The sequence below is a fragment of the Zophobas morio genome, unplaced genomic scaffold (assembly GCF_036711695.1).
Source record: "Zophobas morio isolate AGI-343-1 ecotype UQ-CSIRO unplaced genomic scaffold, CSIRO_AGI_Zmor_V1 ptg000031l, whole genome shotgun sequence".
NCBI lineage: Eukaryota > Metazoa > Arthropoda > Insecta > Coleoptera > Tenebrionidae > Zophobas > Zophobas morio.
Window position 1 is genome coordinate 6841960 of NW_026972136.1, and position 12941 is coordinate 6854900.

The 12941-nt window shown below is 37.7% G+C and overlaps 3 protein-coding genes and 1 non-coding gene across 5 annotated transcripts; 1 reads left to right on the forward strand and 3 right to left on the reverse strand.

Annotated features, from left to right (window-relative positions):
- Positions 1-956: 956 nt before the first annotated feature.
- Positions 957-6122, reverse strand: LOC135139641 (uncharacterized). Its single transcript, XM_064069942.1, has one exon. It carries the CDS (start codon positions 6120-6122, stop codon positions 957-959), a length of 5166 nt encoding a protein of 1721 aa, XP_063926012.1.
- An 834-nt stretch (positions 6123-6956) lies between these two features.
- LOC135139404 (glutathione S-transferase-like) lies at positions 6957-7883 on the reverse strand. 2 transcript variants are annotated; one of them, XM_064069620.1, is made up of 4 exons: positions 7690-7883; positions 7472-7645; positions 7278-7420; positions 6957-7228 (listed from the first exon to the last, which is right to left on the reverse strand). In XM_064069620.1, exons 1-4 carry the CDS (start codon positions 7823-7825, stop codon positions 7061-7063), a joined length of 621 nt encoding a protein of 206 aa, XP_063925690.1. In that variant the 5' UTR covers positions 7826-7883; the 3' UTR covers positions 6957-7060. The 2 variants fall into 2 exon arrangements, with proteins under 2 accessions (XP_063925690.1, XP_063925691.1); XM_064069621.1 differs by having other exon boundaries at positions 7472-7639; positions 7690-7882.
- Positions 7884-8381: 498 nt separating this feature from the next.
- Positions 8382-9278, reverse strand: LOC135139281 (glutathione S-transferase-like). The gene is made up of 4 exons (XM_064069463.1): positions 9067-9278; positions 8848-9015; positions 8651-8793; positions 8382-8591 (listed from the first exon to the last, which is right to left on the reverse strand). The coding sequence occupies exons 1-4, from the start codon at positions 9200-9202 to the stop codon at positions 8424-8426; spliced, it is 615 nt and encodes a 204-aa protein (XP_063925533.1). The 5' UTR covers positions 9203-9278; the 3' UTR covers positions 8382-8423.
- Positions 9279-9798: 520 nt separating this feature from the next.
- On the forward strand, positions 9799-9905 carry LOC135139687 (U6 spliceosomal RNA). The gene has a single exon (XR_010282188.1). It is a non-coding gene; the product is annotated as a U6 spliceosomal RNA (small nuclear RNA).
- Positions 9906-12941: the final 3036 nt, after the last annotated feature.

Below are 12941 nucleotides of genomic sequence, written 5' to 3' on the forward strand. Positions count from 1 at the left end.
TGTCATTAAAAACTTCTCTATCTTCACAAGAAAATATCGAAATGTTAAGAAATCCCTAGAATTTGAAAACTTTTTCGGTGTCTTACAATTCGTTTTCAAGATCGTCACATTTTTCTTTCTAAAGGAATAGAAAATCTGACCAGTGCCATGAGGAAAAACCAAAATTTTTGGTAATATTCCGACTGTGTCCTCGAATTATTCATGTTTCCTCAAGGGTACAGTCACAGTTTTGACAAGAAATTTTAAAAATTAAGAACAATCTTAAAAATTTGAAATTTTCTTCAGTGACTTGAAATTTGTTTTAATTTATCATTATTTTGAGAATTTGTTCTCACAATTTTAAGTTTTATCCTGGCCAAATTTTTGAAAAGTTTTCTTAACTGCGCAATTTTTTATTTTACCTGAAAATAGTCTTCAGGAAAATGTTAAAATTTAAAACTTACATACATTGAAAAAAAAATCTTCAAATTGGAGCGTTCATTAAAACAGTTTTCTTTTCAAATTTAACGGGAGATAACTCTAAAACAGTTCATGAATCTGCCTTGCTGTTTGCAACACTCTGTTCGTTGATGTTATTTAGAGATATTTAAACAATTATCTACCTGAATCAACACGTGGTGGAGTTTTAAATATGACAACATAATGTAAACATACTAAACAGTCTCATAAAACAGTTGTTTAGTATTATAGCTCGAACAGCAGACCGTCGTATATGTAAAGCAAACGTATAGATTTATAAAATGTATTTATTGGCCACCGTGCACCTAACTTACAATACTAAGTGTTTACAATTTCAAAACTCTCGAGTGAATGAATGCGTTCTCGTCTTCAAGGTCCCAAGCGGTCGGTCAGAACACCCCTAACAGGGGTGGGGTGGGTTGTTCACCGAATCGGTACGCGTAACATAACCCCCCGCCTTGGAACAATTAAAGGAATTGTTGCAACCCACTAGCGAGTCACAACACATTGTCTTCATATGGTAACGCACAGATTTTAGAAATGGCACGTTTAAACAGTCCATTACGGCACTTTACAGTCACAACGCGCACTAGTCCGTCGCTGCCCGGGTGTACTTCCACTATCCTGCCGAGCCGCCACTGTAAAGGTGGCAGATTATCCTCCTTTACCAGGACCATGGTTCCGATTTGAGGGGCCTTAGTGGATGGCTTCTTCCATTTGGAGCGATTGTGCAGATTTGACAGATATTCGGTAGACCACCTCCGCCATATATGTTGCTTGAAAGCTTCCACGAGCTGCCAGCGAGATAGTCGGTTGGAGGGTAGTCCGGTATGGTCTAAGTCGATGATGGCGGTCAAGGGATGACCGATGAGAAAATGTCCAGGTGTAAGGGCCGAAAGATCGTTAGCATCGCTCGATAGAGGAGTCAAGGGACGCGAATTAAGAACAGCCTCAACACCCACCAGTAGGGTGTACATTTCCTCATACGTTAAGTGATTATCTCCGATGACACGTTTTATGTGGCCTTTTACTGATTTGATTCCGGCCTCCCAAAGGCCTGCAAAGTTAGGAGCGCGAGGTGGAATAAATTTCCACGTGATTTTTTCACGTTCTATCTTATTTTGCAAATCCTTACTACGAAGCAGTTTTGCGAGTTCGCTTCTGGTGCCTGTAAAATTTGTAGCATTGTCGCTGATCACATAGCTAATGTTTCCACGACGCGAAATTAAGCGCTTTAAAGCATTGAAAAACGACTCGGTTGTTAAGTCGCCTACCAATTCAAGATGTACTGCCTTCGTGGAGAGACAGATGAACAAACAAATATATGACTTAATGAGTTTTTTTCCTCTGCCTCTTCCTTCTTTAATCATTATTGGACCACCGAAGTCCACTCCGATTCTTAAAAAGGGACGTGCTGACGTCACTCTTTCCATCGGCAAATTTCCCATTATTTGGTGGTACGGTTTTGGGTTTACCTTAAAGCAATTTGGACAGTTCCTGATTACCTTTCGTACCTGATTACGCCCGGACAAAGGCCAATAAAGTAATCTTACTTGGGCCAACGTACCTAATTGACCGGCATGCAATTGTCTCAGATGCGCTTCCTGAATAATTAATTCCGTCACGTGGTGTTTAGGTAAAAGAACGGGGAATATTCTATCAAATGGCAAAGATGAATTATTCAATCGACCCCCCACCCTGATCAACATGTCGGAATCAAGAAATGGATTTAATGACGCTATGCTACTGGTAACGACGCTTTTGTCATTTTTTAACGAACGTATTTCATTCGCAAACGCTTCGGCTTGGGTCAATTGCAACACGCGAAGTCGCGCATCCTTAAGTTCATCGTTAGTTAATGGGCCTTTGATTTCGGGTTCACGTTTGACTCGGTGTTTCAAGTTTGTTATCACACGCTTCCAAGAAGCTACTGTTTTCACTAGCTTCGAAAACCTTGAATGCACGCGTAAAATGAAAAAATCTAATTTTGGATTTTGGACGGCTACTGCAGCGATAACTCGTTGTTCCAAAATGTCCCCGCCTTCATGCAGTTCCGCGTGTGTATCGGTAGCATCAATATTTAAATTAATTTGGTGGAGCCACGTAGGTCCGTGGAACCACAACGAAATTTTGCCTAATTCCGTGGGATTGGTTCCGCGAGTTATTACGTCAGCCGGGTTTTCTGTGCCCTTTACATAATGCCAATTATGAGCGTTGGTCAGGCGCTGAACTTCTGACACTCTGTTAGCTACAAAAGTCTTCCAGTTGTATGAGTCAGCAGCTAACCATGCCAAAACGATTTTTGAATCCGTCCAATAATGACGGTGTTCAGGCAACAGATCGTACGTTTGCGCAACCCTTGAGGATAAATTTGCTAATAGTACCGCTCCACATAGCTCCAGCCTAGGCAAAGAAATTGTTTTTAACGGTGCTACGCGGGACTTCGCACATACTAATCTTACGTGAACATTCAACTGATAATCTATAGATCTGAGAAAAATGACGGCCCCATAGGCCTTTTCAGAGCTGTCACAAAAACCGTGTAGTTCTAGCTTAATGGGATCGCGACAGACAATACTCCGTGGAAAATGTATTTTGTTTAGATTAAGCAAATCATGGACGAATGAATTCCAGGCCTTATTCAGATTTTCCGGAAGTTCGTCGTCCCAATTTATTTTTGAAATCCATATTTGTTGCATAATGATTTTTGCTTTCGTGACAACTGGATTTATTAGTCCTAAGGGATCGAATAGCTGTGATATAGCGCTCATCACGGATCGTTTTGTATTTTTTGTGAGTTTGAACCTGAAATTTGTGAATGAAAAATAGTCATCTTCGTTATTCCATTTAATACCCAAAGTTTTATTATCATGATTCTTGTCTAATATCAAACAATCAGTGGATTTACCCCTTTCATGTTGGAGGGCGTCCGGACAATTCGATGACCATTTGCTCAACGAAAACCGTCCCTTTGCGAGAACCGTTTTTAATTGTTCTTTAATACTTATTAATTCCGGAATAGAATCGCTACCAAAAAGCGCATCATCTACATAAAAATTATTATTGATTACTCGGTAGGCTAAGGGGTAATTGATTCGCTCTTCGAAACCTATTTGTTGAATGCATTTTATTGCTTGAAATGAGGAAGGTTTTAAGCCGTATGTGACAGTGTTTAATTGATACGTTTCTACCGGAGACTGAGGGTTATCACGCCAAAATACTTTCTGATACCTGCGATCATCGGGATGCATCATCACGCATCGATACATTTTGGAAATATCAGCCGTCATTACGTATTGATGTCGTCTAAATTGTAAAATAATAGTGAAAAGATCGGGCTGTAAGACTGGGCCAGTCAATAGCATGTCGTTTAAACTTTTGTTGTTGGAACTTTTTGCCGAACCATCGAAAACGACCCTAAATTTTGTAGTAGCGCTAGTCTCTTTTATTACACACGAATGGGGCAAGTAAAAGGAATTTTCGGATGAGTCACTGGGTACTCTTTCCATATGCCCGAGCTCTAAATATTCTTTCATAAAAGCTTTATACCCCTCGTCAAGCTTGGGATCTCGCATCCGTTTCCGTTCGACCGCCATAAACCTGTTCAATGCCATATCTTTGGAATTTCCCAAATCCGGCGGATTTTGACAAAAGGGTAACCGTACTTGGAACCGGCCGTCCTGAAGGCGATCGGTACTATTTTTGAAATGCGTCTCGCAACTGTCGCCGTGAGGCTTTATTACAAATTCTTTATGGTCGCCGATACCACTACTTTCTAATTCCCAGAACCTAGCGATGGATTCATCTAAACTTATTTTGAAACAATTTGCCGTGTTACCGCTTATATTGCCAAGGGCGCCTCCCAGAATCCACCCAAAAACCGTATTCTGCAGAGTTGGTTTGTTCTTTCCCAGAGTAAATTTACCGGCAATTAATAAATCTAAAAATAATTCTGCACCTATTAGTAAGTCTACGGGACCTGGACAATGAAATGACGGATCTGCTAATTCTAAGTCTGACGGAATGTTGAGAGATTTAATGTTGAAGGTATGAGTTGGTAGCGGCTCCGTGATCGTTTTTACGACAAGACATTTTAAATTTGCTCGAAATTTTGTTATTCTGCTTTGAATATGAATATCCGTTACTTTTTTGATGTTACTTTTACCATTTATTCCTAATATGGACATGTTTATGTCTTGCGAAGGCAAATTTAAAAAGGCACACAACCGTTCACTGATAAAATGGGATTGACTCCCTATATCTAGCAACGCGCGACATTGTATTTGTTTGCCATTTGGACCGGATGTAGTCACTAATGCTGTGGAAAGCAAGATGTTAGATGTGACCGCCAAATTACAATGCGATGTACTGGGGCATAGTTTGTCAAATTCCTCCGCATCATTTAAATTTGTCTTATTATTGGTTGAAGCGTTGTTTTCAAAATGTAAAAGGGTGTGATGATTTTTGCCACAATTTTTACAGCCGCTTGCCTTGCAGTCTTTCGTCGAGTGATTTGATCTGAAGCAATTTATGCAGCGATTCATCGTTTTGATGCGGTCAAATCTTTCGTTTGGCGTTAGCTTCGAAAAATCTTCGCAACTGAAAATACCATGCGTTTTGTTGCAAATGAAACACGGAGTTGTAAATTTTTTAATCGTTTGCGATCGAGATGTATAAAACACACGTTTTTTGGAGAGTCCCGGATTCAAAGTGTGAGAGTTTTTAGTTGCAATTGAAGATTTTTCTATTTTACTAAAAAATTGTTTGTGAACCTGCATCGATTCTAGCATCTGGCATCGTTTTTCCAAAAATGACAATAATTCCTCGTGTGTAGGAATCGCGTTGGGGTTCAATGATTCCTCCCAGGCTGCACAGGATAAATAATCTAGCCTGGATGAAATCACATGCACCAACAAATCGCTCCAAGCATCTACGGGGCGTTTTAAGGACTTAAGCGTATTTAAATTAATATTTATCGCGTCTAGAAAATTGCGCAGCGATTTACAATCCCCCTTTTGAACATGCCCCAAATCAAAAATATTTTTTACATGATTATTGATGACTAGCCTTTTATTTTCGTATCTTTGTTTTAAAAGATCTAACGCGATTTCGTAATTAATATCGTTGATTTTTAACGAATCTAAAGTACGCTTCGGCTCGTCGTCTAGACAGGCCTTTAAATAGTGCAGTTTTTGGGACGGCGTTAAATTGCAGTTCAAGTGGATTAATCCCTTAAAAGTGTCGAAAAACGGCACCCAATCGATAAAATTACCGCTAAATTTTGGCAATTCGATTGTAGGTAATTTTACATTTAACAATTGGCCGCTTCCTGGCCCGGATGCCGATCGCGGTTCTACATGTTCCGTACCGGCGTCTGTTAATAATTTATCAAACATTGCTAAAGTGTCGTACATCTTGTTTTTTACATCTTTGAATTGGTAAACGACCGCTTCCTCGTCACTTTCGAATTCTAATGAATGCACCCCAGATTCATTGAAATGTGCTATGATTTCAACGAGTTGTGTTTTTAATGTTTCTAAATCTAACAAGCGCCGTTTAAGATTAGTTATTTTGGAATGATTTTCCGGGTCGGAAACAAATTCGTACTGATCATTCAAACTTGAAAAAGCCACTAAAAACGAATTTTCTGTTATTTCGGGCATTGTGTGAGGAAATGACACCGCTAATTAGCAGAATATTGTGTCTGACCTTGTTTCGCTAAACTCCGGAATTTGGAGTCCTCAGTCGACGCCTGGCTCCTGATGGGTCTGTATTTGGGTATGGATATGACGACGCCTCGATCTTCAGGATCTTGACTTCACGAAGAACTCGGCTGTACGTGCTTCTATAGCGGCTTCTCCGGCGGTTCCTCTTGCAATCGGTGATAATGAGGCTCCCGAATGCGTTGTATGGGGCTGTATTTGCGACTCACTCGAGTATCGATATTCCGAACGATACAAACGTGTATTTCACAAGTATTTTTCTGGCGCGCGGTCGCGTATGTGTGGTATTTATGCTTTATAGTCGCTATCCGGCTCGAAGGACCATATTTGTGTTTAGTATTATAGCTCGAACAGCAGACCGTCGTATATGTAAAGCAAACGTATAGATTTATAAAATGTATTTATTGGCCACCGTGCACCTAACTTACAATACTAAGTGTTTACAATTTCAAAACTCTCGAGTGAATGAATGCGTTCTCGTCTTCAAGGTCCCAAGCGGTCGGTCAGAACACCCCTAACAGGGGTGGGGTGGGTTGTTCACCGAATCGGTACGCGTAACAACAGTTACAGTAAAAATCACTGAAACAATAGTAATTAAATGAATAAACGAAAACATTACACTTTCAGTTGTTTCTGATTAAATAGTTTGCTTTAGACAAAAAAGATACATCTATAAATAAATATTTTTTTTTTAGTTTGATGATCCAAAAGGTCAGTTTATCTGCTTTTTGTGTAAGCAACGCAACTGGAAAAAATAAAAAATAATAAAAAAACTTTGTTTTTAATAGTTTTATTAATTCTTCAGGAATGCAAAAAAATGTGTACAACATCAAAAACAATCAACACGTTTGCATAAAAACTTAAATAAACAAAATGAGTTAAAAGTCACTGTTTGGCCGATTTTCAATCCACTCTTTGATTCCTGGCAACGTTTCAACCTTGTCTCGCAGCAACTTCAGATTCGGATACGCGGCGAAAGTATCACCACCAATAAACGCATCAAAACCAGGACTCATACTGACGAAATATAAATCCGCCCAAGTCAACTAAAACCAACAATTTAAGGAAAAAACTTAAAACGTACCAAAAACCTACACGACCAACCGCCAAATTTCCCTTATTTTTCTCCACCAAAGCTTCCAAGCGTGCAAGATAATAAGGAACGATTTCCTCAAGAACTGTGTCTTTCAGTTCTCGTTTTTTAACCGCATCTTGCTCCCACTGAACCAACATAATTTCTAAAACAACATGTTAACATATACGTTTCAAAATCAAAAATCATCCCTTACTCATACGCAAATCGTTCATTGTGTCTACTATTGAATCAATTTCCAGGTTTTCCCAGTCGTTGTTTCCGGCGAGGTTCACCATCTTGCCCAAGTATCTGCAGATGGCAGCACTCTGACAGATTTGCTTTCCGTTGTGTTCCATCACGGGTACTTGACCAAACGGTGTACCTAACACTTGGTATATATAGTACAAATTTAGTAAATGTTTGTGTACTCACTGTTCTTCATCTTGGGCCAATCTTGCCTCTTGATCCTGATGTCTTCAAAGTCGATGTTGCCATATTTGAAGAGAAATCTGGCGGATTCGGCGAAACCTCGGCCATCGAAGTATGTAAGTTTGTACAGTGGTGCCATTGTAGACAACTTGAGAGAGAATTGACGAACAACTGTGAAAATGTGTCGGTGTTTGCAACCTATATATTCACGAACGTGTTTCTAACGTTTACTGTGTGTTTTAACACTTTTGTTAGTCAGAGTATTTTTAGAAGAAGTTTTACGAGGAAATAAAATTTACGCAGAAGGTCTGATGTTGTAAATTTGTGTAAAATAATTTTTATTTTTTGAATTTGTTTGCAAATAGAATCAGTTAATTTTGTCAAATCATCATTCTTGCCACCAATTTCACAATATTGTGTTATCAAAACACAAACAGCCTTTTCACACTGTTTTGTAATATTACCAATGATGTATTTTGACTCTGATCAACAGTGTCGTCTGTCAACAAGAATGACATCATTTGGTAAATTTGATTCAAATAAAAGGTCACTAATTAATTTAAAGGAATTAGAAAGGGGAACCCAAGGGAATTAGAAACGTCAAAAGAGACAAGGAATGAACCTGGAGGAACCATCACATGTTCCAACTACTTATGAATTTTGGGGAAGTCATGCAGAGATTGAAGAATTCATGGTATGATGAGAAAATTTAATTTAGAAGCTAAATACAAATCATTTTAAAATTCTGACTTAGGACGCGTCTCCACCCACTTCTTGATGTTGGGAATCTCCAAAATTTTCTCCTTCAAGGCCGCCAACTTCGGGTAGTCCTTCAAAATATTGAATCCAGCAACGATATCCAAAGCTTGTGACATACTAACAAAGTACAAGTCAGCCCACGTCAGCTATAACCAAAAAAAATATATAGATATACCACTCATAGATAAGATTTCAAAAAACATACACGTCCTGCAGCCAAATATCCGTTATTTTTCTGACAAAGCTCGTCAAACCGTTTCAAATAATACGGAAGTACCTCCTTCAGGACGTTCTCCCTCAAAGCTTTCTTCTTCTCTTCGTCGGTCTCCGTACGAAGACCACTCAGCTCTTAAATAAAAAGCAACAACTCTACTTTGAACACTACAACAAAGCAAACTATACTCAAGCAACTGTCCTTGATGGTGTCCACCACCGCATCAATTTCCAGGTCCTCCCAGTCATCTTTACCTGCCAGTTTCACCTGCTTGGCTGCATACCTCGCTATGGCTATGCTCTGACCTGCCTGCTTGCCGTTGTGTTCCAGGACCGGGAGGTGCCCGAATGGGGTTTCTGTGAACACGAAGGGATGTATTTTTGGGTGGTGTTACGTTGAATACAGACGGTCTTTCAAGGCTGGCCATTTGTCGTGCGGGATTCGGGCGTCCTCGAATTCCACTCCTCCGTAGCTGAGGATGAAGCGGATGGGTTCTGCCCAGCCTCTGGTCGGGAAGTAGATTAGTTTGTACGATGGGGCCATTTCTGAGAAGTGGGATCGCTCACCTTGACTGTCGGATCGTTACTAACGTGTGGAGCGCCAAGGCTGTGTTTGTTTAGCTGGAGTTGATGGTGTAAAAATAGTTATCAGTGGATTTTTCGTTCGATTAGAGATAAGGGGATAATTAGAAATAAAATTTGCGCTCAATGGTCTTTGACGGTTTATGATAAAAATTTTGGGCATTTTTAAAAATTGAGATAAAAAAAAAATAAACAGACGAATTGAGTGTGTTTTGTAAACTAAAGAAATTTAGCTGAAATTCGCCAAGTAATAAAATTTTAAATAATTTTAATTCACCTTTAAATCATGAGGGTTGTATTTCTGGTTGCATACTTAAACTCTCATACAAATTTAATCTGTGATTTGATATTGGACGATTTTTTTTATCATTTGTCTGGATTTTAGTTATTGACATAAATTACCTAAAAATCATAAATTAAGTGAAGGTGGTGTTTGTTGCAGAGTAGTTCCATCTTGTAGCAATGAGATGGCACCACTTACTAAATTCTGACACTACATCTCACTATCATTTATCGACCATGGTTAACGTTATATACCAGTAGGTTCCGACACCCACCGTACTCGCTTCGGCGGTACATATACTAAAATTGGAACGATACAGAGAAGATTAGCATGGCCCCTGCGCAAGGATGACACGCAAAATCGTGAAGCGTTCCACATTTTTTGTTATTTCGATAGAAATTACTTGTAAATTTATTTAGTAACCTTTTTGTGTTTTAAAAATTATTTTTAGGTTGCTTTACAAGCGGGCAACTTCCTGGTTTTATCTTGTAGTATGGTAATTAGATCCTTATCTCGGTTCTGAGATATTAAACCATCTGGTAAAATTTTACTTGTGGGTATGCAGCCAACAATACACACATGTCGATTTTAATCGAAATTTAGTACGCACGCGTTCGCAGCCGTGTTGCCAACTAAATATTGTATAATTTCCAAAACTAGAATGATTTTAAAAGTTCAGCAGCAATAATATTAATCAAGAATCAGAGTTGACATGATTGTATTACAATAATTATTCTACCGATGGCAACACTGTCCCACAGTCTAAAAACTCCCTAGAAAGATAATTAAGATTGTGGGAAACAGAAAGGCAACAGTGGAGCGTTTAAAAAACATACAATGGAGAAACATTAATGAAATTTTAGGGAAAATAAAAAACGTCACTCGTTCTTCTTTAACTCTGTTATATAACGCGAGTACAACAAAAAATACTTATACTTAGAGCAGGCGGTGAAAATTCACTTGTTTAAGTTTTTTTTTAAAGTGTAGAAAGAATCACGTCTAAAGCTGACGGTTATTGAAAATGACATTTAACAACAAAGCAAAGTTAGGTCTGGTAATAAAACATTTTCTTACTTCCCGCTTTTACTCGTAGAGCTGAAAATTGTCATTTACAAACTCATTTTAGACATGTTTTAAATTTCTTGTTGTCGAAATAAGTCTACACGTATTAAGAAAAAAAGGCAAAATGTAGCCCCGCCCACCCACCCTATCTCAATTGTGATGATTTTTTTATTCGTCGTGAGCCAAGAAGGTGGAGCTTAACTGCAAAATCCTTATTTCTCTACGAAAAATTAAAAACATGTTTGTGAGTATCGTGTTGTTCAAAGAATACTATGTATATAAAGAAAAAAATAAAGCCAAAGATCAGGTCCCACCCATACCCGCCCCGATCTCAATTCTCAATTGTGATGATGAATTTTTCATTCGTTGTCAGATCGAGGGGTGGGGCTTGATTGCAAGATCCATATTTGTCTAGTAGAATTTACCATTTTAAACATGTTTTAGGTTTCTTGTTCTGAAAAGACGATTACGTATATTAAGAAAAAAGGCAAAATATAAGCCCCGCCCACCCGCCCTATCTCAATTGTGATGATTTTTTTTAATAGTCGAGAGCCTAAGTGGAGGAAATTAATTGCAAAATACTTATTATTTCTCTATAAAAAATTACCATGTAAGACGTGTTATTCAAAGAATACTATGTACATACATTTAGAAAAAATTTAAGCCAAAGATTAAGGCTCACACATACCTGCCCTGATCTAAATAATAAGGAACTTTTCATCCGTTGGCAGACCTGACAAGGAATGAAAAATTCATCACGATTGAGATCGAGACGAATTTTTTCAGAATTTTTAGACAATTTTTTTAGTGAAATTTTTCCCATGGTTTTCTTCAAATTTCGGCAAAATTTTGACATTTTTGAAACCTAACTAAATACATTTTCTTGTACATTTTAGGTTATAGAACTCACTTCCGGGCTCGTTTCTTTGATAACTGCAACCGTTTTCCCAGAATCGACCATTGAAATTTCGAAATTTTTAGAAAATTTCAAAAATTCTCATTTCATACCGATTTTAGCGAATATTTTGCTTCGTGACCATTAAAATTCTATATTTTTGGAATCAGCAAGTCGGAATCTACATCCCTGAATTTTTTCAGAATTTTTAGACAACTTTTTTTTTAGTGACATTTTTCCAATGGTCCCCTCCTTCTTAAAATTTCGGCCAAATTTTTACATTTTCGAAACTTAACTAAACACATTTTCTTGTACATTTCGAGTTTTAGTACTCACTTCCGGCCTCGTTTCTTTGACAACTGCAACCGTTTTCCCAGAATCGACCGTTGAAATATCGAAATTTTTAGAAATTTAAAAAAATTCTAATTAAATACCGATTCTAGCGAATGTTTTGTTCCGTGACCATAAACATTCTATATTTTTGGAATCATCACATCAAGATCTACACTCCTGAATTTTTTCAGAATTTTTGGACAACTTTTTTTTTAGGGAAATTTTTCTAATGGTCCCCCCTTCTGCAAATTTCGGCCAAATTTTGACATTTTCGAAACTGAACTAAATACATTTTCTTGTACATTTCGAGTTCTAGAACTCACTTCCGGCCTCGTTTTTTTGATTACTGCAACCGTTTTCCCAGAATCGACCGTTTAAATATGGAAATTTTTAGAAATTTTCAAAAATTCTCATTAAATACCGATTCTACCTAATATATTGCTCCGTGACCATAAACATTTTATATTTTTGGAATCAGCAAATCGAGATCTACATCACTGAATTTTTTCATAATTTTTGGACAACTTTTTTTTTAGGGAAATTTTTCTAATGGTCCCCCTTCTGCAAATTTCGGCCAAATTTTGACATTTTCGAAACTGAACTAAATACATTTTCTTGTACATTTCGAGTTCTAGAACTCACTTCCGGCCTCGTTTTTTTGATTACTGCAACCGTTTTCCCAGAATCGACCGTTTAAATATGGAAATTTTTAGAAATTTTCAAAAATTCTCATTAAATACCGATTCTACCTAATATATTGCTCCGTGACCATAAACATTCTATATTTTTGGAATCATCACATCAAGATCTACACTCCTGAATTTTTTCAGAATTTTTGGACAACTTTTTTTTTAGGGAAATTTTTCTAATGGTCCCCCCTTCTGCAAATTTCGGCCAAATTTTGACATTTTCGAAACTGAACTAAATACATTTTCTTGTACATTTCGAGTTCTAGAACTCACTTCCGGCCTCGTTTTTTTGATTACTGCAACCGTTTTCCCAGAATCGACCGTTTAAATATGGAAATTTTTAGAAATTTTCAAAAATTCTCATTAAATACCGATTCTACCTAATATATTGCTCCGTGACCATAAACATTTTATATTTTTGGAATCAGTAAATCGAGAT